Consider the following 25260-nt stretch of genomic DNA (forward strand, 5'->3'; position numbering starts at 1 on the left):
GCCTTTTGCCTCCCATCATGATTCTGAGGCCTCCCCAGTCATGCGGAACTGTAGCTTCGATTTTTCTTCCCAGTCTCAGGTATGCTTTTATCAGCAGTGTGAAAACAAACTAATACAGTAAACTGGTACCAGTAGAGTGGGGCATTGCTGAAAAGATACCCAAAAAGCGACTTTGGAACTTGGTAACAGGCAGAGGTGGGAACACTTTGGAGGGCTCAGAAGAAGACAGGAAAATGTGGGAAAGTTTGGAACTTCCTAGAGACTTGTTGAATGGCTTTGACCAAAAACCTGATAACAATATAGACAGTAAGGTCCAGGCTGAGGTCGTCTCAGATGGAGATGAGGAACTTGTTGGGAACCGGGGCAAAGGTGACTCTTGTTATGTTTTAGCAAACAGACTGGTGGCATTTTGCCCCTGCCCTAGAGATCTGTAGAACTTTGAGCTTAAGAGAGGTGATTTAGGGCATCTGGCAGAAGAAATTTCTAAGCAGCAAAGCATTCAAGACGTGACTTGGGTGCTGCTAAAGGCATTAGTTTTACAGGGGAGGCAGAGCATAAAAGTTCAGAAAATTTGCAGCCTGATAATGTGATAGAAAAGAAAAACCCATTTTCTGAGAAGAAATTCAAGCTGGCTGCAGAAATTTGCATAAGTCACAAGGAGCTGAATGTTAATCCCTAAGACAATGGGGAAAATGTCTCCAGGGCATGTAAGAGGTCTTCATGGCAGCCCCTCCCATCACAGGCCAGGAGACCTAGGAGAAAATGGTTTCGTGGGCCAGGGCCAGTGTCCCCATGCTGTGTGCAGCCTAGGGACTTGGAGCCCTGCATTCCAGCCACTCCAGCCATGGCAGAAAGGGGCCAACATAGAGCTCAGGCCATGACTTCAGAGGTTGCAAGCCCCAAGCTTTGACAACTTCCACGTGGTGTTGAGCCTGCAAGTGCACAGAAGTCAAGAACTGGGGTTTGGAAACCTCTGCCTAGATTTTAGAAGATGTGTGGAAATGCCTGGATGCCCAGGCAAAAGTGTGCTACAGGGGCGGGGCCTTCATGGAGAACCTTTGCTAGGGCAGTGCAGAAGGGAAACGTGGGGTCAGAACCCCCACACAGTCCCTACTGGGGCACTGCCTAGTGGAGCTGTGAGAAGAGGGCTACCGTCCTCCAGACCCCAGAATGGTAGATCCACCAACAGCTTGCACCGTTTGCCTAGAAAAGCTGCAGACACTCAATGCCAGCCCATGAAAACAGCCAGGAAGGAGGCTGTACCCTGCAAAGCCACGGGGCAGAGCTGCCCAAGACCATGGGAACCCACTTCTTGCATCAGTGTGACCTGGATGTGAGACCTGGAGTCAAAAGACATCATTTTTGGAGCTCTAAATTTTGACTGCCTCACTGGAATTCAGATTTGCATGGGCCCTGTAACCACTTTGTTTTGGCTTTGGCCAATTTCTCCCATTTGGAATGGCTGTATTTACCCAATACCTGTACCCCCATTGCATGTAGGAAGTAACCAGCTTGCTTTTGATTTTATAGGCTCGTAAGTGGAAGGGACTTGCCTTGTCTCAGATGAGACTTTGGACTGTGGACTTTTGGGTTAATGCTGAAATGAGTTAAGACTTTGGGGGACTATTGGGAAGGCATGATTTGTTTTGAAATGTAAGGATATGAGATTTCGAGGGGCCAGAGGTGGAATTATATGGTTTGGTTCTGTGTTGCCACCCAAATGTCATCTTAAATTGTACTCCCAAAAACCCCACATATTGTGGGAGGGACCCAGTGGAAGATAATTTGAATCATTGAGGTGGTTTCCCCCATACTGTTCTCATGGTAGTGAATAAGTCTCATGAGATTTGATGGTTTTATCAGGGGTTTCTACTTTTGCATCTTCCTCATTTTCTCTTGCCACCACCATGGAAGAAGTGCCTTTCACCTCCTGCCATGATTCTGAGACCTCCCCAGCCATGTGGAACTGTAAGTCCAATTAAACCTCTTTTTCTTCCCAGTCTCAGATATGTCTTTATCAGGTACAGGAAAACAAACTAAATACAGGCAGTATGGCCATTTTCACAATGTTGATTCTACCTGTGCATGAGCATGGGATGTGTTTCCATTTGTGCTGTCTATGATTTCTTTCAGCAGTGTTTTGTAGTTTTCATTGTAGAGGTATTTCACCTCCTTGGTTAAGTATATTCCTAAGTATTTTAATTTTTTTCCAACTATTATAAAAGAGATTGAGTTCTTGATTTGATTCTCAGCTTGGTTGCTATTGGTATATAGCAAAGCTACTGATTTGTATACATTAATTTTGTATCCTGAAACTTTGCTGAATTCATTTACCAGTTCTAGGAGCTTTTTGGATGAGTGTTTAGGGTTTTCAAGGTTTATGATTATGTCATCAGCAAACAGACAGTTTGACTTCCTAATTACCAACTTGGATGCCTCCCTCAAAGGATTTTTAAGACTAACCTTATCGAATCTTACAATAGCAACCAAAAGTATAGGAACCGCACATTTCAGACCAAGAATTAAATCAGTGGCTGTCCACCATGGCAACCCATGAGTATCAAGAGAGACAAATGCCTAAGTTTCACTGAGAAATTTCAAATTAGGAGGCCTGTGGTGAGGCCCCACAAGGAGCCACCAGCAATGCCCAGCAGGAATGAAGAACCACTGAGTTAAATCCCAAAGCTGTATTCATACCCCACTTCCAACCCATTCACCCCAAACCTTTCCCAGGACCCAAACCAGCCTCTAGTGTGTTGGCACGGTTTGGCTTTCCTCCAGGAACTTCAGTTTTTCCAGAAGTTTCTAACTGTAAATTCCTCACCAGGACTTTACTTCCCCCATCAACCAAGGCATAAAAAAAGGACGATTTCCACAAACCACCCTTATTTAGAAATAATGTGCCAGAGGAATGATTTAGGTTGGTTTTTATCTCTGATTCTTCCCAGTAACTCATACCCTAAGAACACTGCCAACAGGAGGGTCTGATCCAGTGGGGGCCTTGAGGCCACTCAGCTCAGCCTGGTTCCTAGGGCCAGTGTCCCACTCTGGAGGCCAAGTCCATGCTCCCCTCCCCTCACCAGAGCCTGCTCCTCCAGAGCTGTCTAGTCTCTCTGCCAGGCTCCAAACTCTCCACCTTCATGCATTGACCAAACAATGAGACAGGAGGACAGCTGGGAGGGCGGGAGTCCGAAATCACTGGTAGAGTGGCCCAGGACACACAGGGGAGTCTCCACTGCTGCTGAGATGAAGGGACTCTCCATTCTTCTCAAAAGGCTTGTTGTGTTTTTGGCATTCCCCCACCTGACTTTTTTTCAAGTGAGTTTTTCCGATCTGACCTCAGAGAAGGCCAAACTGGGTGCTGTTGGGGAAGGGCAGAAAGAAACAAAACATGCTTGTAAGAAGTAGTTCGTAATCATAGCAGCTGCCATTCATTGAGCTCTTCTCATGACCCCAGCCCAATACTGAATTTCATATGCATCATCTCATGTGATCCTTACCACCAGGAGGTAGGTATTATGATTCCCATTCTAAGGATAAGGAAACTGAGGCTCAGACAGGCCAAGTTACCTGCCCAAGACCATCTGGCTGCAACACAGAGTTAGAATTTGGACCCAGGTCTGTCCAACTCCACAGCTTGCAACCTTAACCACTGTGTGTACAGCCTCAGAAAGGGAAAACAGCAAGGTGCCACTACATTTACATGAATTTCATCAATTCAACAACAAAATACAAAGGCTCTTTGTTACCTCTGCTCCCTATCAGAGAACACCTTTATAGATGAAGTCTCAAACAAGTGGCCTGCAGTCCCAAATTCACCAACAGGCTTATTTAACTTGGCACATCATATTTTACAATAACTTGACCGGCCCCTGCCGGCCTTTGAGTTTGCAGCCCAGGCCTCTCCTCTTACTCTATTGGACCTGGATCAAGAGGAGAGGAATGGTGTTTTCCACAAAATCAAAACCATAATCGCCTAGCATTAAACCTGGGGAAGGTAGCTGTGAAGACAATTGTTCCTCCCCACCTCGGAGACTTTCTGCAAACAGTGCCACCCTGGCTGGTGACGCACTCAGCAGTAGCCACAAGGCAGCTATATCGGCAGGTCTCCAGGAGCCAGGATGAGGCCTCGCAAGTTACTGCAGTATCACATAACAAAATGGGAGAAAAATACAGGGGGAAAATGATTCCATTCAGCTGCAACTTCAGTGGAGTTAATGTTTCACTCGGTGGATCCAGGCCAGGCCTCTGATCTCACACTTCCCTGGCAGACCTCTCTCTGCTGCAATCAGCTGGGAGTCATGTGTCCTCAGGGCTGGTGCGACAGGAACAAACAAAGCCCATCATTCCACAAACAGAGGAGGCCAGCCTTCCCAAATCCAGCAGAACACTGCTCCTTAATGGGCTGGGTGCCTATAATTAGTCTACAAATAGCACCATGCTCATCACCAGCTCACTCCTTTTGTTCCTACCCCTACTCACTGCACGCCCTGCAGTGCCTTTTCCAGGTGCTGTAGTTCTCTAAGGGCCTAAAGTCTAAGCAATGGGAAAGTAGGAATCAGACTCCGAAATATTGTATGAGATCCAGCATGTAGCCTGCCTGGCAGTTAGATTATGAGAAGGTACAATAAGTCACAAAATTAAGAAACAAAATCTAAGCAGTGGAAGGAACCCTACTTTGAGCTTTTGATAGCAAGGAAAACAACTCACTGCAACACAATACTTGCCCAAGGATCTTATCCTATTTATCGTATTTTCTTTCTCTCTCTCTCTCTCTCTCTCTCTCTCTCTCTCTCTCTGTCTCTCTGTCTCTCTCTTTGGTCTCGCTCCATCTCCCAGGCTGGAGTACAGTGGCGGGATCTTAGCTCACTGCAACCTCCACCTCCCAAGTTCAAGCAATTCTCCTGCCTCAGCCTCCCAAGTAGCTGGGAGCCCGCCACCATGCTTGGCTAATTTTTTTTTTTTTTTTTTTTTTTTTTTTGAGACGGAGTGTCGCTCTGTCGCCCAGGCCGGAGTGCAGTGGCCGGATCTCAGCTCACTGCAAGCTCCGCCTCCCAGGTTTACGCCATTCTCCTGCCTCAGCCTCCCGAGTAGCTGGGACTACAGGCGCCCGCCACCTCGCGTGGCTAGTTTTTTGTATTTTTTAGTAGAGACGGGGTTTCATCATGTTAGCCAGGATGGTCTTGATCTCCTGACCTCGTGATCCATCTGTCTCGGCCTCCCAATGTATTTTTAATAAGACAGGGTTTCACACCATATTGGCCAGGCTGGTCTCGAACTCCTGACCTCAAGTAATCCACCTGCCTCAGCCTCCCAAAGTGCTAGGATGACAGGTGTGAGCCACCGCACTCGGCCTTTCTTTTCTTTTCTTTTTTTTTTTTTTTTTTTTTGAGACAGAATCTCACTCTGTTGCCAAGGCTGTACTGTAGTGGTGGATCTCGGCTCACATAACCACCACCTCCTATGTTCAAGCAATTCTCGTGCCTCAGCCTCCCAAGTAGCTGGAATTACAGGCATGCATCTCCACACCTGGCTAATTTTTGCATTTTTAGTAGAGAGGGGGTTTTGCCACATTGGCCAGGCTGGTCTTGAACTCCTGGCCTCAAGCAATCCACCCACCTCGGCCTCCCAAAGTGCTGGGATTTCAGGCATAAACCACCACACCCGACCGTGTTTTCTTTATTAGATTGAACTGATGAGGCAAAAGACATTCTCCCTGCCCCCAGTAAAGGCCACTCTTCACTTCTTTTCACCACTAATATAAATAATCTCTGGTGATAACCTTTAATCCTTGAGCTTGGGTAGGAAAGTTTGATATCACTCTTCTATCCAGCAGAACTTCAGTTTCTCAGACTTTCCTGCTACTTAGAAAAATCACTGCCCTCAGCAGCCTCCCTGGGCAACCCAGCCACACCCACCACCACCACCACCTGAGCCTCTGACACCTGGCTCAGCTGGGGCCAGAATCATTCTCACCATGGTCATGTAGGTGGCCTCTGATTTTTCACTTGGTTCTTCTTCCTCGATCACCTCCCGTATAATTATTGAGGAGTAAATGTTTTTCTAGAGGGGGAAAATGGTACAAAAATTCCTAAAAATTAGATGAATCTTATACACCAGAGAAAAGGCCACCTATACCTATTTGCTGGGCATCGACCACCCAAACTGGGAGGTTCAAAGGTTACTGAGAGCTAGAGAATTCCCAATAATGATAATTCAGCCTTCAGTCTTCTTGAAAAATAACTGTCAAAGAACACAGTCTTAAGAACCAAACTCTTTGCTTCAAAAGCCAAACATCTTTGTTTAGATGGATGTTTAGGTAGCAGCAGGGGTTCCTTATCTTGCTAAATTCCTTGTATTGTGGGGTTATTTCCTTCTAATTACAGTAAAGGCAGAATGGCATTAATCAACAGGGTACTGTCATCATTTCCCTCAGAGGGTTTATGTGGCAGGTTCAGCCCTCATTGAGCCTCACAGCTGTGAGGTTCATGGTCCTGTCACTCGTTGGGAAAGCAGTATCATCCAGTGGCCCATTCTTGGACTACTGCACTCTACTGGGAGAAAATCCTACTCTTGGGACAAAAACAGCCCAAAACAGAGAAAGGTAACTATTCAAAGAGCGTTTTTAAAATTAAAGAAAGAAAAGAAAGAATAGGAGTTAAAGAAAACCAATCCATTTCTCAGTCTCTAGAAGCAATTATTTATAACTCCATTACTAATCAATAAGGAGAGAAAAGTCCTTCTTAATCCTTTCTTGCTAAGGTCTTAGACTATTTCATTTTAAGCATTAGAACTCCTTAACTCCTGAATATATTATAATTCCCCATTAGACTTTAGACAAACAGCACCTCCTAGATTACAAAGCATTTGCATATCATCATCTTATGTGAACCTTACAACAACCCTGTCAAGCAGGCCAGGTAACTATAATATCTTTATCCTTATCCTCATTTTGCTGGTGAGACTAGGGGAGGTGGCAGAGCTTTCTGACTCCAAGCGCAGTGCTCTTTCCTCAGCCCAATACCAGAAACTGCTGCCTGGGGCTGGTTGAGCCAGCCCCATGCACTGTACTCCTCAGAGGCGCTTATTCTAGTAACAAAGGCTTCCTGAGTCCCTGCTCTGTGCCAAGCACTGGCCTGCAAGCTGCAACATACAATGGGTAAGACATGGTTCCCGGGGAATGAGAACGGCCCAGGCCTGCATCTGCTTAGTGTTTTAGGCTGAAGCGTGTGTTCACCTCCCCTTCACAGCTTTCAAAATAGCAGGGTTCTTCTTTTATCCCTGGATTAGTCTTCTTCGTGTTCTTCACCAAGGCTGTAGAATTCACTAAACTGCAAGACATAAAGAGCATGTGGAATTAACCAGCTGGCATGGTTTATTCAAGGGTCCCTACATGAGACCCCCTCTTGGCTTTGTGAAGAGAGAGACCCCAGAGAAGACACTATTCTCTCTGGACTCCTACAGCCAGGGCTACCCGGCTCACCTGGAAACCTGAGAAGCACATCTCTTCTAATGAAGAACAAGAAGCCGTTCTGGAGATAATTTAGACTGAAAAACGGCTTCAACTTCTCTATTATCACTGAAGACACTTTCAGTCCTTATGGGAGAGGTAATTTTAAGTGAATGAAGAGCGGGGAGATAGGATTCCCCTTGACCATCGTCTCTACGTTTCTGAGGACCAGGGAGTGCCGCGGAACCAGCAGGGGGCAGCAGGAGCTCAGCAAGACGCCAAACCAAAGGGCTCCTGGTCTCTCCAGGGGGCGGAGCGGAATAATCCCCACGAACACCCCACCCAAGCCCCAAGCCCGAAGCTCCGCGCCTGCCTGGTCGGGGCCCCTTGGCCTTTGATCTCATGACCATTTGCCTTCTGAATATACTTTCTTTTTTTCTATTTTGGCCCAAGGCAGAACTAAAAAAAAAAAAAAAAAAATCAAAGTTTAAGCTAGAAAAGAAACCATATGTTCTGGTCTCAGTGGAAATACTTTCATTGTATTTTCTGCTTTTAAAGTTGTATCTTCTCATTGTAAAATAATTCAGATAATACAGAAACGTAAACAGTTGGAAGTGGAAGTTCCCTGCAACCCCTCACCCCATGGGATCCACCTTCTCCTTCATCTCAAATTCCACGCCGTTACCCACATTTTACAACTATCCTTCCCAGCCTCTCTCAGTGTAAGCATAAGCTCACACAAAATGTAGTTAGTACATATACTGCTGGAGTGAGCATCATATTATTTTCTCTTTTATAAAAATGAGGTCATCCCATAAATTCTGCATTTTTACCCCTTGGATATCTTTCCATGTCATCACACAGAGGGATCTGGAGTGTTTCATTGAGTGAAACACTGGTTCACTGAATCACTGCCTTTCTGACAGACACTGGTAATGATCCCTATTTTTGATTATAAGCATGACTGCAGTTTTGCACAAATCTCAGCATATCCATCTAATTATTTCTTTAGAATAAACGACTAGACATGGAAGTGCTACCTTTCCTTTGGGGGGAAACTGAGGCTCAGACAGGGGAAGTAAGCTGAGAGTGGAACCCAGGTTGTCTAGCTCAGTGCTCCGAGCATGCCCAGAGCAAAGACCTTCAGAGAGGCCAGCCAAGTTCAAACCCAAATCAGGAAGCCCTAGGGAGGGGAAGTGAAAACCTAGCAGGTCCAAGTGTTTTCTGCACGATCAAAGACCCACTGGGAAAGAACACTCAAAAGTCAGGATTATTCATGAGGCCCTTTCCCACTGACACTATTTCAACAAGACAGTCAATCTGCGCCCCTCATCGATAGTTGGATAAACTGAGGGGCGTGGATCTGCCAACAGCCAGTGAAACACTAGTGTCCCTGTTGGAGCATCTGGGGACTTCTGAGACCCTGGGAGAACTACTAATGAAATCCAGGCCTTGAAAAGCACTTTTTTTTTTTTTTTTTTTTTTTTTTAGACAGAGTCTTTTATCTTTTAGATAAAACCACTGGCAACCCTTAAGATCTTAGCTTCTATGTGGAACGTACAGTGTGGATAATTTTAAAATCATCTCTTAGGCAGTGAATGGTACCATGATAGTTCTTGTGTAAGATTTATGCTCTGAATTATGCCCTACTGAGACCCCCATTTCTAAGGGAGTTTGTAGTCTTTACGTGATACCAAAGTGAATGAGGAGAGTGTAGGAACGTTAAATTATTTTCCAGGCACAGTGAGCAAAGTGGGCAGGGTTACCACAGTTGATTCTTTAAAATGCTCACTTTAAAATGCCCACTTCTGTGAGAATGGCATAGTAGGACCCTATCACCTCTTCCACTTTGGATAGAAGCAGCCTTGTACCCCCAGCCTCCCAACCCAAGGGGCGGGGGCAGCCCTGTACCTCTTATTCCCACAGGTCCTCTTCACGATCAATATCAGAACAGGGAGCAGCAGGATTGTGGCGCAGACAGTTCCCACGATGATCACCAGCTGATTACCACCCAGGACCAGAGGCCTCAGGGCTGCCGGAGTCACCAGTGCTGGGAAAGGAGAAAAGCAAAGAGAGGGTCTCAATAACTTTAGCAAAGAGCCGAGAGTCCCACAGCCCTGTACCAAGTAGCACCAGCCAGGCCAGGAAGCGGAGGGAAGGCCAGATTCTACCCGATATCTGGACACTAGGGACACTGTCTCCATGAGATTGAGAACCAAAGTCTAACCCCCCTGTTTGCCCTAAAATGTAGACTAAGGTGGGTGGGAGAAGAGGCTAGCACTTCACCTGTAGTAAAGTTTCCTTTCACGTCAACAGTTCTGTTCTAAAATTTGGCTTAACAAGTGACCGAGAAATAACAGGCATCTTAGAGGCTGCTGATCTTCCCCAGGGCAAGTGGTTGTCTTCAAAAGAACACATGCCGCAAGACTCAGCCCCACAACGACGATACCAAGGAAAGCCTCTGGAGGTACTTCTGCCCATAGGGTACCTTCTACTCATCTGCATGGTTCTTTCTAAACACATAAAGCAAGCACCTCCTCAGGACCAGACAGCACTAGGTACAGGGGATTCAGAGACAAATGATGTATGGTCCCTGCTTCCAAAGAAGGAGACAAACACGTCAACAGAAAACCACAGGCTGCTGTAGGCACTACAGCAGAAGTCTGTACGGGGAACAGAGGGTCACAGAAAAAAGGGTGCCCAATTCTATGTGCAGCAAATGAGAATTTGCCAGCAAAAGTTCTAAAGTTTAACCTGAGACTTATAGGAAACATCCAGTTTCTTGGGCAGACAATCTGGGGAAGGACAGAGGGGATGTTCTGCGCGAGATCTGAAGGCCTGACAGGACGGTGATTTTAGAAACTAGAAAGAGTTCAATGGGTCTGGCACAAAAGTGGCATCTGTGGGTGTGCTGGAGAATTTGGCTGGAGAGATGATAGGGTCCAAGTCAGGAAGGACCTTGACTATCTCAACCAAGAATTTGGCATTTTTCTGCAGGCAATGAAAAAACCATTGAAAGATTATTAGCAGTGGAAGAGAAAGTTCTTAATGTGATTTAGAAAGGTGGCACCAAGAGCCGTGTGAAGAATGAGGAGCAGTGGCTGAGAGAGAAAGCAGAGACTGGTTAGAGGCCTACAGTTCAAGACAGAGATGAAGACAGCCAGAACTAAGGTGGCAGTGACAGACTGGAAGGAAGACAACTTCAAGAGTCTGTAGTAGGAGTCAAGGACTTGTTGACCTGACCTGTTAGATTGGGGTCAAGGAAAGGGAAGGAATCAAGCACATCCCCAGGCATCTAGTTAGACAACTGAGGTTGGGGAGATGGGCTGAGGAAGGGTGTACAGGGGTAGGTGAGACATGTCGCGTATGAAGGATTTGTGGAAAACTTGTGTAGAGTTTACTATGCATATCCATGAGTGTGTGTGGAATTGGGTCCAACATAGAGTGCATATAAAATATAGTGTCCAACGCTACTGAGGGAGAGAAGGCTGAGGATGGATAGTTGCAGTGGCATTGGTGGTCTAAGCTGGAGTACAGGTAGAATAAGCCAGAATGCAGTGCACTGAAGAGTTAATGGGAGATGAGACGGTAGTATTCCAAACACAGACCTTTAGCAAGCTATTTGGCTATGTTGAGAAAGAAATACATGATTGTGGTGGTGGTTGTACAACTCTGAATGTACTAAAACCATTGAGCTGAACGCTTTAAATGGGCAAATTGTATGGTATGTGAATTGTATCTCAGGAAAGCAATCTGAAGAAAAAGAAAGACACAGAATGGAGCTGAAGAAAAAAAGACATAGAAGGGAGTTGGAGTAGGTAAGTGGTAGAATTGAGCAAATTTGAATGGTAGAAGCCAACAGAAAGTGAGAGCTCAAAGAGCCATGTTGTGAGGCTCCTGAGAAGGATGCCACCTGGGCACAGGGGGCCAGATAAGCCCAGAGCAGAAGGGACCCTCCTCTGTCTCAGGATGGCAGGGCAGAGATAAGGATGGGGAGACATAGATATGTTTGTGGGTAGAGAAGCTGCATGAGCCCCCATAATAGCTCGATTTTCTCTGTGAATTGGACTTCTGAGAAGGAAGCACACAGAAAGATGATGGTTCTTTAAGAAACCCATCTGCCCTGCTCCCCTCTCCAGCTGGAGACAAGGTGCCTCCACAGACTTAAATCTCTGGCCTGAGGTATGAGGTATGTTCCATCCTCACCCCATCTTCCCCACCCCCAATCAACCACAACCAACTCCTGAAGGCCCTAGCAAGGGGCAAAGTCCACAGGCCACATCCTGATTGCTAACTGGGTTATGGTTTAACTTCAACCCCTCACTTATCAACCTCTCTCTGTCAACACAATTGAGTCTTTCCTCTCCTACACACCACTGGCCTTGATGCACGCTGTTTGCCAGAACCGAGAACCTCTGATTAGAAAACGCCTCCATTTTTGGTTCTGGTGCCTGCATGGTCCTCTCTGTTCCTGGCTGTCTCTCACTAGCTTAGGATCACTTCCCGCTCCACTCTAGCGCGTACAGCACCTCCCTTGAAACCAAGTATGCTGACTTTGGACATCAACTCAGATCCTTCCCTGAGCTTCTGTATCTTTACATCAATAGACGACCCTGGCAATGAGTGGGGTCTGGCAGAGGACTGGTATTCACTAAATTAGCTCCCCTGTCCCTGGCCTAGCAGCGGGGCCAGAATTAGGGTGAGGCAAGTCAGGTACCTGAGGAGCCACCTCTAAGGAGGCATCATTCTCAGGGTTGTGCAAGGCCAGAGTCAGCACCTGAGAGGGATGCCTCCTTCAATTTTGCATCCTAGGAACCTCTCCGGCCTCACTCTAGTCCTGGCCCCATGCACCAGCCAGGAGGTCCCTCAATGCCCCCCAGCCAAATGTTAGATACTTCGAGGCTCTTCTGGGCTAACATGCAGCACAATGGTTTTCTTGAACACCAGGTTCCCTAGGTGGATACTGCAGGTGTAGTTTCCTCCGTCTGACTCCCTCACTCCTTGAAGCACGATGGAACCGTCATTGCGGAAAATGTCCCCCACCAGGTTCACACGATTCTGGAAGTGGCCCCAGCTCTGGGAGTACCCCACGGACATCCTGAGTTTGTGGTAGTAACGAAACACAATCTCCTCCTAGAAGGGGAAGGCAAAAAGTATGAGATTGTGAGGACTGGAGTGGAGGGGGGAGCAGAGAAAATGGGGGAGGGAAGATCTCAGGACTCCCAAGGCCCTGCTAGGTGAAGGCAGTAAGGGTATTATCAGAAAGCTTTAAATAACACAAAGTCATGTACACGCACATACACATGTGCATGTGTGTGTGCTTGTGAAGGACATCACCAAACCATGAACAGTTGTTCCATCTGAACAGAGGGATGAGAAAAGGAGGACTTTCATTTTGTGTACCTTTCCAGTAAAAAAAGCAAAAGTATACTTTTATTCTTGAGGACATTTCTAGTTGGATTTCCAATAGGAACCTGAAACATGTCTAAAATGGAACTCCATCTTTCCCCCAAACCAGTTCTTTCCAGTCCATCCCATTTGGGTACATGGCAATGCCTTCCTCCAGATACTCAGGCTAAAAATCTTGAAGTCATCCTTAATTTCTTTCTGGAAAAAATCACATCAAATCCCTCAGCAAATCCTATCACCTCAACCTTCAAAATAAATCCCCAATCCAGCCAGTCCTCACCTCCTCCACTGATACCATTCTGGTCCAGCTCATCTCTCACCTGGGTTCCTGCAACAGCTTTCTTACTTGTCTCCCTGCTTATTTGCTATGACAATCTATTTTCAGCAGATGAGGCTTTAAAAATGTAAGTTAAATCATGTTACTCCTGTGCTCAAAACCCTTCATTGCCCCTACTCCCATTTATACCAAAATGCAAGGCCCTGCATGACCCAGCCCATCTCCCTTTTCCTCTGACTTCAACTTCTACTTGCTCTTCCCTCACCTACTTAGGTCACTGCACTCCAGCCACATGGACCTCTTGGCTGCTCCTTGCATACTGGCTGCAGGGTCTTTGCACTTGCTACTGTCTATGACTGCAAGAACATTCTTCCCCTACACACATGCAGGATTCACTCCCTGACTTCCTTCACACCTCTCCTCAAATGTCATCTCAGTATGGCCTCCCCAAGCACCCACATAACAAAAACCACAAAGTCCTGCTTTATTGTTCCCCATAGGCTCTTACTATTGCCTGATGTATTATATACTTCTTTATTATTTTATGCATATCTCCCTCATCTTAGTTGTAAGTTTCCCATCAGGTCAGGGGTTTTGAGTATTCTTCATATAGCAGATGCTTTAAAAATAACTTGTTAAATGAATATTGGCGTTTTAAAAAAAGGCATGCAGATTGCTTTTTTAAAGCTTTTAAGAAAAGTTAATGGGTATGTAGACACAAACGTGAATGAAGTGACCTGGCCCCTAACATTTGTCTCTTGTGATTCAAATTCACAACCTCAAAATGTCAATTCTCATCCTATTTTCTCCTGTGAATCACTCAATGGATGACATTTAAATGCATGGCAAGCTCTCAGGGGTGAACCTGGGCCCAGATGTAATTCCCCATACTCCATCATGATGTCACCCACTGTGACCCACTCAGATAGCATAGAGGAATCAAGTGCAAATGACTTTGTTAGAGAGATGACCTGGAATATGTTTTAATTTATAAAAGTTAATCTTTAATAAATTTTGCACCTCAACTTTTATTAATAACAAGTTACTTGGGATATCCCCACAATACATGTTGACTCATAAGTATACGACCACATCATGGTTGAGATCTACTGGTCTAATGAACGAACTTGCTGTTTACTACTTTATAGATCTCCCAAGAAATACCCCTCACCCTGGCCCCCAGGATCGATCAATCCCAGCACGTGAAGTACTCATGAAAATTCCCTCCATCACATAAATGGGGCAATGGAGCACAGATGAAAAGTCACAGAACTAACCCCAGTAAGAATAAAAGTGTAATCACTTTTATGCCTAGCCCATTGCTTTCCTGGCTGGGCCACAAAAATCATCTCCCTCATTCTCCCACGGACTCTATACAAAGGAAAAGGGAGAAAGAAGGAAACTAAAATGTAGGGGCCAAGTCATGTACAAAAATGCTTTACATGTACAATTTCACATTGGCATCTAAAAGTGAAGCATCATCATCATCTTCTTGTTCTTCTTCTTCTTCATTGGAGTTATCTTTCCCACCAGAAAGCTGAAATTGCTAGGAGAAGATCCAGTTCTGATAAGCCCCAAAGCCCAGGCTCTTGCAACACCTCCTCATGTGCCTGATTCTACCTCTGTCCTGACACCATCAGCCAGAGCCTTCTCTAACACAGTGATGTTTCCTCCTTGTTACCTTTGCGCGCCATCCTGAAAATATCCATTCTACCTTGGTCACGTATTTCACTTCTGTGCTCTGGAAAACACATCCCATCCGAATCATTTCACCCACGCGGACCATGAGCTCTGAGGATAAAATAGTAAATCAAGTCAGACTAAAGTTATAATCTATAGAAGTCAAAGACTTTCTAGAAGAGATCATGGTTAGCCAAAGACCCTCAGCAGCAAAAATCACTGTCACCACCAAACACTATACATATTCCCTCTGTAGGTGATCCGGAGGATCCTCCCTGGATCCAAAGTACTCAGAGCCTCCTCCCTCAGACCAGCACAGCAGCATCCCCAAGATGAGAATACCCTCTAGCTGCCCACATGTACCAAGCCCGAGGGTTTCTGCTGTCTCCATACCACCATAAACACTTTCTGGTCCTCTTTAATTCCTTTCTCTTTCCCCTTTTCCAGAATTCCTCCCATGAACTCTAATTTCACATCAAGTTTGTACTAAAGGAAGTATGGAAAATCTCAAAGCCCCCACTTTATGTTCATCGTCTTAGATACCAACATCTGCTTAGCATAAACAGGAAGTGGAAAGTTATAGAACTCTCATTCTTATATTTAACCCACTGACTCTCCCAACTAAAAAAAATGAACCATGGGTAACTTTCTTCAACTTCTTTTATTCTTTTTCTTTTATTCTAGGACCTAGTTCTGGCCTTGGTACAAGTCACAGGACTCCTTGCTAATTAGGCCAAGACAAAAGACAGCTTTCTCCTTGACTTTTCTTTCTGTTTTCATCCTGCTCTCTCCTGCCCCCACCCTCCCCTCTTCCCCTGCTTCTGGCTTTCCAACTCCTAGGCTCTTCCTTCTGCCTGTTGTACAAGCAGCTGACCCACCATATGTTTATTACATAAGTCATTTTAAGTGGCCCGTGAAAAAGAAAAGAAGTGGAAAGATATTTCTGATTTTTCAGTAATGCTCTATACAAATCAACCACAAAGTTGATTAAGCAATGAAAGGCAGGGTAGTGTATAAGGAAGACACAGGTCTAGGTCTTAAGCGCACAGAGTTCCTTCAAAAGAGTGTTAAGCAAAGATCACGAGGGAACAGAGTGCATAAGCCACCCTTTTATCCAAATTGTTTCCCTGGGAGAAGAGTAACTTCCTGCCCAGCAGGAGAAATGCACAATAGGAGGAAAGCAAAAGAAAATATTATGAACTCTAAAGTCTATGGAAGGAATTATTTTGAAAGCGATGAAAAATTTACTCCAAAGAATACCAGCAAGGAAGCAAACTCCCTTTAAATCTATCAGCACATTAAGAATTAAACTCTAGGCCGGGCGCGGTGGCTCAAGCCTGTAATCCCAGCACTTTGGGAGGCCGAGACGGGCGGATCACGAGGTCAGGAGATCGAGACCATCCTGGCTAACACAATGAAACCCCGTCTCCACTAAAAATACAAAAAAATTAGCCGGGCGTGGTGGCGGCGCCTGTAGTCCCAGCTACTCGGGAGGCTGAAGCAGGAGAATGGCGGGAACCCGGGAGGCGGAGCTTGCAGTGAGCCGAGATCGCACCACTGCACTCCAGCCTGGGTGACAGAGTGAGACTCCGCCTCAAAAAAAAAAAAAATAAAATAAAAAAATTAAAAAAAAAAAAAAGAATTAAACTCTATTTTTAAAATGCAATAATAACAACTGAACATTCTGAGTCATTTCAATGCACCAGCCATGTGCTAGACACCCTGTACATGGTAGATCAGTTAGTCATTACAATATTTTGAGGTTTGTATGACTACTCTCCCATTTTGCAGAGAAGGAAAGTAAAGGAGCCCAACGCCACATGGCCAGTAAAAGGTAAAGCCAACATTTAAGCTCAGGCCTGAGTGAAGGCAAAGCCCGAGTTTTCTCACTCACTCTACTGTGGCACCCCACATAAGTAGAAGGATGGCTGATTCTAGAGCAAAAGTAGAGGACATTAATCTAATTATTATTTTCATCTATAGTATTTAAATTAAGAACTATGAAAAAAGAATTGAAGCGGTAGAATCATAGACTGTCAACTGAAGGGTAAACTTTGTAGAGAAAATTATAGATGACTGCAAAAGACGGAGTTGCCACGTTGGTGGAGGCAACTTACGTAAAGCAAGTTGGAGCACCTTCCACTAGGCAAAATTGTTAGGGGTTGGATCTATTCCCATTCTAGCTGGAATTTAAAAAAAAAAAAAAAAAAATACAGTTTGCTCCACTAGCCACTGGGGAAATATCTGACTACCTCTAACATTGCCCTAGCCTGTTTCTATGAATTCCTCAGCTCTTGAAATTGACTCCTTGCAGTTTCCTCTGTGTCTCTTCTAAGCAGGAAAAGGCTGTGCTTGCATGGGCAAGTGTTCAGGCACAGCATTAGAGACCAAAGGCAGAAAAAGGAAGCAAAAAGAGAATCCTTTGTAATACCAGCAATTTGGGGAGGCTGAGGCAGGAGGATCACTTGAGCCCAGGGGTTTGAGACCAACCTGGGCAATGTAGGGAGACCCCGTCTCTACTTAAACAAACAAACAAAGTCAGGCATGGTGATGCATACCTATGGACCTAGCTACTAGGGAGATTGAGGCAGAAGGATCACTTGAACCCAGGAGTTCAAGGCTACAGTGAGCCGTGATTGTACCACTGCAACTCCAGAGCCTGGGTGACAGAGCAAGACCCTACCTCAAAAAAAAAAAAAAAAAAAAAGAGAGAATCCTTGGGCACAGGCATCTGATTTGCTTCTTCTTCCGGGAGAACCAGAGCTTTGGAATTAAGAGAAAAATGACAATACGGATAATTAGGAGAGGGGCCAGAGGCCACCTCCTACAACTCCATTTTTTAGAAATTGGATTCAAGCAAGGGATGCTAACTCAATAACTTCATTCATTCCACAAATGCTTATTAATTGCTTACTCTGTACCAGGGGCTGTGCCCAGGCAAGCAGGGAAGACACAAGTGAATGGGTGTGATGAGTGTCATAAGAGAGGAAGGAAGGGTGCACTGGAGGAGCTCATGAATAAAGCTGGGAGGCTAAGGACCTAAGCTAGCTGCAGGCGGGAAATGGCCCCAGATTCTAGTTCCCTAACTACATTACAAAGTTTCCTGGGGTCACAGACTGTTCCTTCTATTCCGCAGTCTTAAAGAATGCATCTAGTTCTGCAGCTTGCAAACTTTTACTTTCATTTATGTATTTTTATTTGTAAGTGTTTATATCAATAAGCAAAACTAAATTTTAGAGACACTGGCTGACATTAGTTTGGATATCATTAGTTTATTATAAAAGAGAGACATGGAAATTATTTACACGATGAAAGATTTCAGAACTCCAGTGGAATGAGTGGCTTCACATGAGACTTTTTCAATAGTGATTTATTTCAATATATATACTTTCCAAGAATCCACCATCTCTAAATAAAGAATGATCCCTGTCATCCAGAACTACTTTGGTGCCTCCATATTCTAGATTCTGGGGGAAGAATTTTATCTCCAGCTTTTGGGCTAACTGGTTGAATCTCTCCACCCTTTCCTTTGGAGCCCAATACGACAGCTTCTACAGTTGCTTGCAATACTTTCGAGATTTTTCTGGAAGCATAATGCCTCCTTTGGTTACAGTCTCAGCTGCATTCCTTTCAACTAATATCCAAAGAGGCAAAAAAAAAACTTTCTAAATGACTCAGGCCACCATAGCTTATACTCTCCCTTTCAAACTGCTTAAAAGCAGCAGAATCCTTATTCAAACCAAATCTTACCTGGTAGCCCAATGAATACAACAGGAAAAAGGAAAAGGACTTTGGTTGCAATGCAGGTGGGAGCCTGGGGTCCTATCTGAGCAGATATGTCTGCTACCAACCCCCTGCCCTGCTTTTACCATTCATGTTCTTTGGAACTTAAGGTTTTACAGAGCACAAATTTTAAAACCACCCATCTACCACTCCCTCCACTTATAAATGGAAAAATAAAGTGCAAAGAGTTAGAAAGATCTGTTCTTTTCTTCTTTTTTTTTTTCTTTTTTAAGAGTCAGGGTCTCAGCTCTGTCACCCAGGCTGGAGTGCAGTGGTGCAATCACAGCTCACTGCAGCCTCCACCTCCTGGGCTCCAGTGATCCTCTCACTACAGTCTCCCTAGTACCTGAAACCACCACAGTCATGTGCCATCATGCCCAGCTTTTTTTTTTTTTTTTTTTTTTTTTTTAGACATAGGGTCTCGCCATGTTGCCTAAGCTAGTCTCAAACTGGCCTCAAGTGATCCTCCCACCTCAGGCTCCCAAAGTGTTAGGATTACAGGTGTGAGCCATCACACCCAGCCTTTTTTTTTTTTTTTTTTCTTTTTTTAGATAGAGTCTTGCTCTGTCACCCAGGCTAGAATGCAGAGGTACCATCATAGCTCACCGCAGCCTTGAACCCCTGGACTCAAGCAATCCTTCTGCCTCAGCCTCCCAAAATGCTAGGATTACAGGCATGAGCCACTGAGCCTGGCCTGCTCATTTCTTTTCTATCCCCCAGAACACCTAACATAGGGTACCTATAAAATACAGATGTAGCATCAATGTGGATAACTGAGGAAAGGTATTAGGGCATAGTAAAAAAGAACATGGACTCTGTTGTCAGAGGTGCCAGGGATCAAGTACTAGTTATGCCATTTAATAAATATGTGTCCAAAACATATTTGGACACATATGTGAACAAAACATCCTTTACAGGGCTTTTGGGAGGAGGAAGTGTGTTTGAAGTAATAATACAATAATCATCAATATTTTATTTAATAAAATAACTATATTTTTATTGACTGAAATCATTATGATCATTTTTTGAAGATTCACTCTGTGGTAAGTACTTAGCCCAAAGGCTGGCATTTGCTCAAGATAATCAGTTTCCTTGCCTCTTGCACATGGAATCTCTTGCCCCTTGGCCCCTCTTTAAGTAAGCATTTGCATACCTTTAGGCTCCTCTGGTAGCACATGCAGTACCACTGCCTTCTTGAACACCTGGCTTTCCCCTTTGAGGCGGATTTCACAGGTATAGGTTCCCTGGTCAGCCTCTTGCACATCTTGGAGCAGGAGAGAGCCATCATTGCATAAGATGTCCCCCATCAACTGTACGCGGTTCTGGAAGCGCCCTATGGGCACACTGAGATTGGAGTAATAGTATAGCACATATTCATCCTGAAGGGCAAAACAGTGTTGGAGAAAATCAAAAGAGGTGCTAGACCGAGGAGCCTGGATCCCAGATACTCTGTTATGTGGGGGCAGCAGAGCTATCATCATGATCATGATCCAAAAGCATTTGGTACCCAGTTAATAAAAATAATGTGCCAGGCAACAGTCCAACTTGCACAAGCTCTGCGGCTCACTTTCTACAAGGACAAATGGAGAAATGCGGTCCACGTTTTATTTCTTACAGTTTAAGGTAAAATATAGCACCCACTCTGAAGATCACTCTACGGTTTTAAACTTACAACTTTTGAAAACCATCTCTCATTTTCACCCTAGTTTCTACCACGGCCCCAGATTAGATGGCATTCAGATGCATGATCTATTTTCACTAGTGCTGTGGGTGGTGTTGGCGTGAGAATTCCAGGCATGGCCGGCTGGCTGCCACTTCTCTCATCTCTACCCTCCTCCCGGCAGCAGTATCATAACACAAAAGGAGTCATCCACAGGCAATGGTTCTAGGCTGGGCCCTGGGGAATTCTTTTGTTTTTGGTTTTGGTTTTGTATTGTTTTCCTCCGTCACCCAGGCTGGACTGCAGTGCACAATCCACAGCTCACTGCAGCTTCACCTCCTAGGCTCAGGTGATCCTCCCACCTCAGTCTCCCAAGTAGCTGGGACTACAGGTACATGCCACTGCAGCCAGCTAATTTTTGTGTTTGTTTTTTTTGTAGAGATTGTTTTTTTGCCATGTTGCCCAGGCTGGTCTCGAACTCTTGAGCTCAAGTGATCCCCCCGCCTTAGCCTCCCAAAGTGCTGGGATTACAGGCGTGAGTTACCACACCCGGCAGAAATTCTTACTCTACTTACACCATGGACCTATCCCTCTTATAAAAATAAAGGCCAATAAAAATTTGAGTGAGAGTAGTGTTATAGGGACAACAGGGAGTGTGCTCTGTTGAGCTACAAAAACAATATTTTATTTGCAAACATTGGGAGTTTCTTGTTAGTAACAAACTACGTGGGATGTTTTTCACAAATGATCCTGATATACGAGTATCTATACAGACTCTCTGATGAGGCTTAATACACTGTTCCTCACTCCAAAGAGCTCCATGAAAGACCCTTGCCCAGCCATGCTGCATCTGCTAATCCCAACACTTTAAGCAGCCACAAAGGAGAAAAGGATGATTCCCCAGCACATAAATGGAACAGTGAAAAACACTGAAAGAATCTGTCCTCCTCCCCACCCCAAAAAAGATTACTGTGGTATAGTTCCTATGCCTAGGTCAGAGCTCTCCTTTCTAGAACCTTGGAATTTACCCCTCTCACCCGCTTCTGCTACTTAACAAAGGGTAGAGATAAAGGAAGGAAACTAAAAGAATTTCATGTGCAAGAACAAGGAACCTCTCATTTCATGTGTGTGTCTCCCATTAGCCCCTTAACTACTTGAAAGGTAAGCATTACCATTATTGTAATTGCCTTCCTCTTCACAGCTCAGGAAGCTAAGATCAGCAAGGTTGAGTAACTTACTTACCCAGCTGATAACATAACCAAGTTCCTGAGCTAGTACAAGGCCCAGTTGTGATCATCTCCAAAGCCCCGGCTCTTGTAACACCTCCTGGTGACACCTGATGCCTGACTCTTACACCACTCTGTCCTGACACCAGCAGTCAGGGGCGTCTATTACATAATGATGTTTCCCCCGCGTTACCTTGGCCTGCTCTCCTGATGAGAGAATCCAGTCTATCTTGAATATGCATTTGTCTTCTGTGCTCTGGAAAACACATCCCATCAGAGCTGAATCACCCACATGGACTGTTAGCTCAGCGGGGGAAACATTCAAGTCATTCAGGCCCAAGGAATAATCTATAGAAGTCAAAGGCAAGAGGACACACATCATTTAGACAAATACTCTCAACAACAAAAATCAATTTCAATCATGGAGTACTAAACACCCCTCTCCCTGGATGATCCAACATAGACAAAGTCCTCAGAGGCGTGTTCAAAGGCAGCATGGCATCCCTGTCCTCTAGTTACCTATATGGCTCATCAGAAGGGTTCTGCAATCTTCATACTACAATAAATGCTGTCTGGCTCCCTCCTCCTATCTAGTCCCTTACGCTTTTCTGGAATTCTTCCTCCCAACCTTTCTAAAGAAATAAGGGAAACCCTGGAAGTCTCTCATTTCTGATCATCAATTTAGACACCCACCTCCACTTACCAGGAAATGGGATGTTCCTTGCTCTTAAGTCTCCCACTGGTTCCCTCTCTGAAAAAAGGACCTTTTGTCTACTTCCTCTTCGTCTTTTAGTTCCTTTACAAAAGCTTATTTCTGCATTTGCTGGCTGATTCTGGCTGTAGGGCAGGTCCTTATAATTAGGCCACCATGGAGCATAGCTTTCCTCCTGCATTTCCACTGTGTTTGTCCTCTCCCTGCCTCACCCCTCCAGCTTTGTCATCAGCTTTCCAGCCTCTAGGTGCTTCACACAGGGACCCCTGTCCATTATCTCTATGTTGCTCAAGCAATTTCAAGAGGTCACTACAAGAAAAAAACATTACATGGATATTTCTGTTTTCACAAGATATGCTCTATGCAAAGAGACAACAAAATCAAGAAAGATACATTTAGATGCTGCCCAGTTCATATCAGAGAAGAGCCAAGTGATGGGAATGAACAGAATATGTGCCAGTCTTTTCATGCAAGCTCTTTCCCTGAGAGAAGAGAGTTAACTTCCTGCCCAACAGCAGGCTCACACAGCAGGGAGGACACAAAAGAAAACAGCAACTCTAAACCCTTCAGAGGGAATTATTTTGAAAGAAATCAAAATTGGCTCCAACAAATATTTGGAATTTTCCTGTAAGGAAGAATTGAGCAATTCCACGTGTGGTCGAAAGTGTAATAAGCGAATTTAATACTAAGAACACTGTGCGTAGAATTAAATGAAGAACTGCTAGGAAGCAACAACAGCAACCAAAGCAAAGAGAAACTGATGTTTGAAGGGCAATCTTAGTAGAGAAACAGCTGAAGAAGATGAGATTTTCTGCAAGAAAAGAAAACCTCTCCACAAAAACTACAAAACCCCCAGTGTCACCAAGTCACCACATACAGGGGTTGGACTAGTAGCTTTCTGGATTGGAGGGCAAAAACCTGCAGGCTGCTCCACAGATCTCTGGGAAAATGTCTAAATACCTTCTGAGATCATTATAACCCTGCTTCTTTGAGAAAAATTCTCTAATGGGCCGGGCGCGGTGGCTCAAGCCTATAATCCCAGCACTTTGGGAGGCCGAGACAGGTGGATCACTAGGTCAGGAGATCGAGACCATCCTGGCTAACACGGTGAAACCCCGTCTCTACTAAAAAATACAAAAAACTAGCCGGGCGAGGTGGCGGGCGCCCGTAGTCCCAGCTACTCCGGAGGCTGAAGCAGGAGAATGGCGTAAACCCCTGAGGCAGAGCTTGCAGTGAGCTGAGATCCGGCCACTGCACTCCAGCCTGGGCGACAGAGTGAGACTCCGTCTCAAAAAAAAAAAAAAAAAGAAAAAAGAAAAATTCTCTAATGAACACCATTTTGGTGTGCGTGCATATGTGCATGTTTGTACACACTCTGTATTGCCTAGAATAGGAGCAAAGGCAACCCTGTTATATACTTTGCTGAGTCAGGGTTTAAATCACTGTCCAAAGTTCAAAAACTGATAATAAAGAGAAAAAGAAAAGGCTATGAGAGCAAAGCACCTGATGAATTTCTTCTCCTTCCAGAACTACACCCACAGGATAAAGAAAAAAGCATGGGGGAAAGGATGAAAACCTAGAAACCAGTGGAGATGAGCAACAAGAAGCCCAGTACTTAGGTGGAGGTGTAAAGAGGAGACTAATCTGGTCCGAGGAGATGGCCAGGTCAGGCTCCTCAGAAGTAAGTGGAGCATAAGGGGAAACCTGAAGGGTAAGGAAGCCTTGGGCGGGCTTGCTAGAGTGAAGTGTTGGGAGGAAGGTTCCAGGCAAAGGAAACCACCACAAATTGGGAAAGAGCTCAGTGAATTTGAGGAACCACAAGAAGGCCGGCGTGGCTGTAGCATGAAAACAGCTCTGGGCCTCTCTTTGGTAATTTCAGTTCCTGATTCAAGGCGAACTGTGGTTTTAAAGATAACAATTTAAAGTGCAGGGATGCCACAGAGAAACTTTCTTTTAGTCACGTAAGAGGGTCCCAGAACACCCTTTAGGACCCAAAGCCATTCTGTTTCTAATGGAAACAGGAAGATTCAGCCTCCCAAGAAACCATAAGCTAGCTGGCTTCAAAAACAGCTGCTTCAACAAAACTGTGAAGTTCCATATTAGGATTTCCATCTTCAAGAAACCCAGGGGAATCAAAAACATATCAAATTGGCTTTTAATAATGCACAGAACTTAGGAGAAATCAAATACCCCACACAGTCCCTTAGCTTCTACTTACCCAGTAACACTGGCAGCAGGATGAGTTTCAGTAGGCAAAACATGCTGCTCTCAACTTTTAAACCTTAAGATAAAAGAACAAAAATCAGAAAATCATGTCAAGAGAAGTTCATTAACTTAAAAAACCAATAGTGAAGGACTATATGGAGCAGCCTCTGTTTGAGACACTGGTATGCAGCATTGAACAAGAAAAACAAGACGAGGTCCCAGCTCATTTGCAGTTTGCGTGTAGTGGGAGCTGGGGAAAAAAGAAGCAAATGAATGAATGAGTAAGAAAATACCAGATGTCAGTAAGTGATATGATGCAACAAAACAGAGTAGTGTTTGAAGAGTCACTTGGGGGCTGCTTTAGATTGGCCGTAAGGGAAGATTAGATGAAAGTTGCTTTTATAGAGGAAAAAAAGCAAATGATTGCAGGATGCCCTTGAGATGACAACCCTAGACCTTCCACTACCTGTGTATTTCACACAAACAAAAAATTACAGGATATCCAGTCTGAAATTTTCCCCCATCTCTCCACCTAAATTAGAATTACTGCTTTTTTGGGAGGAAGAGGTGGGGGGCAGGAAGAGAGTCTCACTCTGTTGCCCAGGCTGGAGTGCAGTGACGTGATCTCCAGGGCTCAAGCAACCTTCTTATCTCAGCCTCCTGAGTAGCTGGGACTACAGGCATGTTACACCACGCTTGCTAATTTTTTGTTTGTTTGTTTGTTAGTAGTAGAGAGGTCTCTCTGTGTTGCCCAAGCTGGTCTCAAACTCCTGGGCTTCAGTGATCCTCCACCTCAGCCTCCCAAAGTGTTGGGATTATAGGCATGGGCCACTGCGCCTGGCCCACGGTGAACTTTTT

General features: G+C 44.9%; 1 protein-coding gene across 8 annotated transcripts in view; it reads right to left on the reverse strand.

The window, feature by feature from the left end:
• Window positions 1-2912: 2912 nt before the first annotated feature.
• The window catches only part of JAML (junction adhesion molecule like), a 34798-nt gene continuing 12450 nt past the window's right edge, over window positions 2913-25260 (reverse strand). For 2 of the 8 annotated variants that reach the window (XM_015115807.3, XM_077960606.1), the window contains exons 2-11: window positions 24416-24478; window positions 22189-22506; window positions 21679-21833; window positions 19753-19978; window positions 14818-14927; window positions 12346-12583; window positions 9362-9500; window positions 7238-7331; window positions 5977-6063; window positions 2913-3361 (exon numbers count right to left, since the gene is read on the reverse strand). In XM_015115807.3, coding sequence (XP_014971293.1) covers window positions 3269-3361; window positions 5977-6063; window positions 7238-7331; window positions 9362-9500; window positions 12346-12583; window positions 14818-14927; window positions 19753-19978; window positions 21679-21833; window positions 22189-22378 — 1332 coding nt within the window. In that variant the 5' untranslated portion in view covers window positions 22379-22506; window positions 24416-24478 and the 3' untranslated portion in view covers window positions 2913-3268. 8 annotated transcript variants of the gene reach the window in all.

Source organism: Macaca mulatta, chromosome 14, assembly GCF_049350105.2.
Source record: "Macaca mulatta isolate MMU2019108-1 chromosome 14, T2T-MMU8v2.0, whole genome shotgun sequence".
NCBI classification, from domain to species: domain Eukaryota; kingdom Metazoa; phylum Chordata; class Mammalia; order Primates; family Cercopithecidae; genus Macaca; species Macaca mulatta.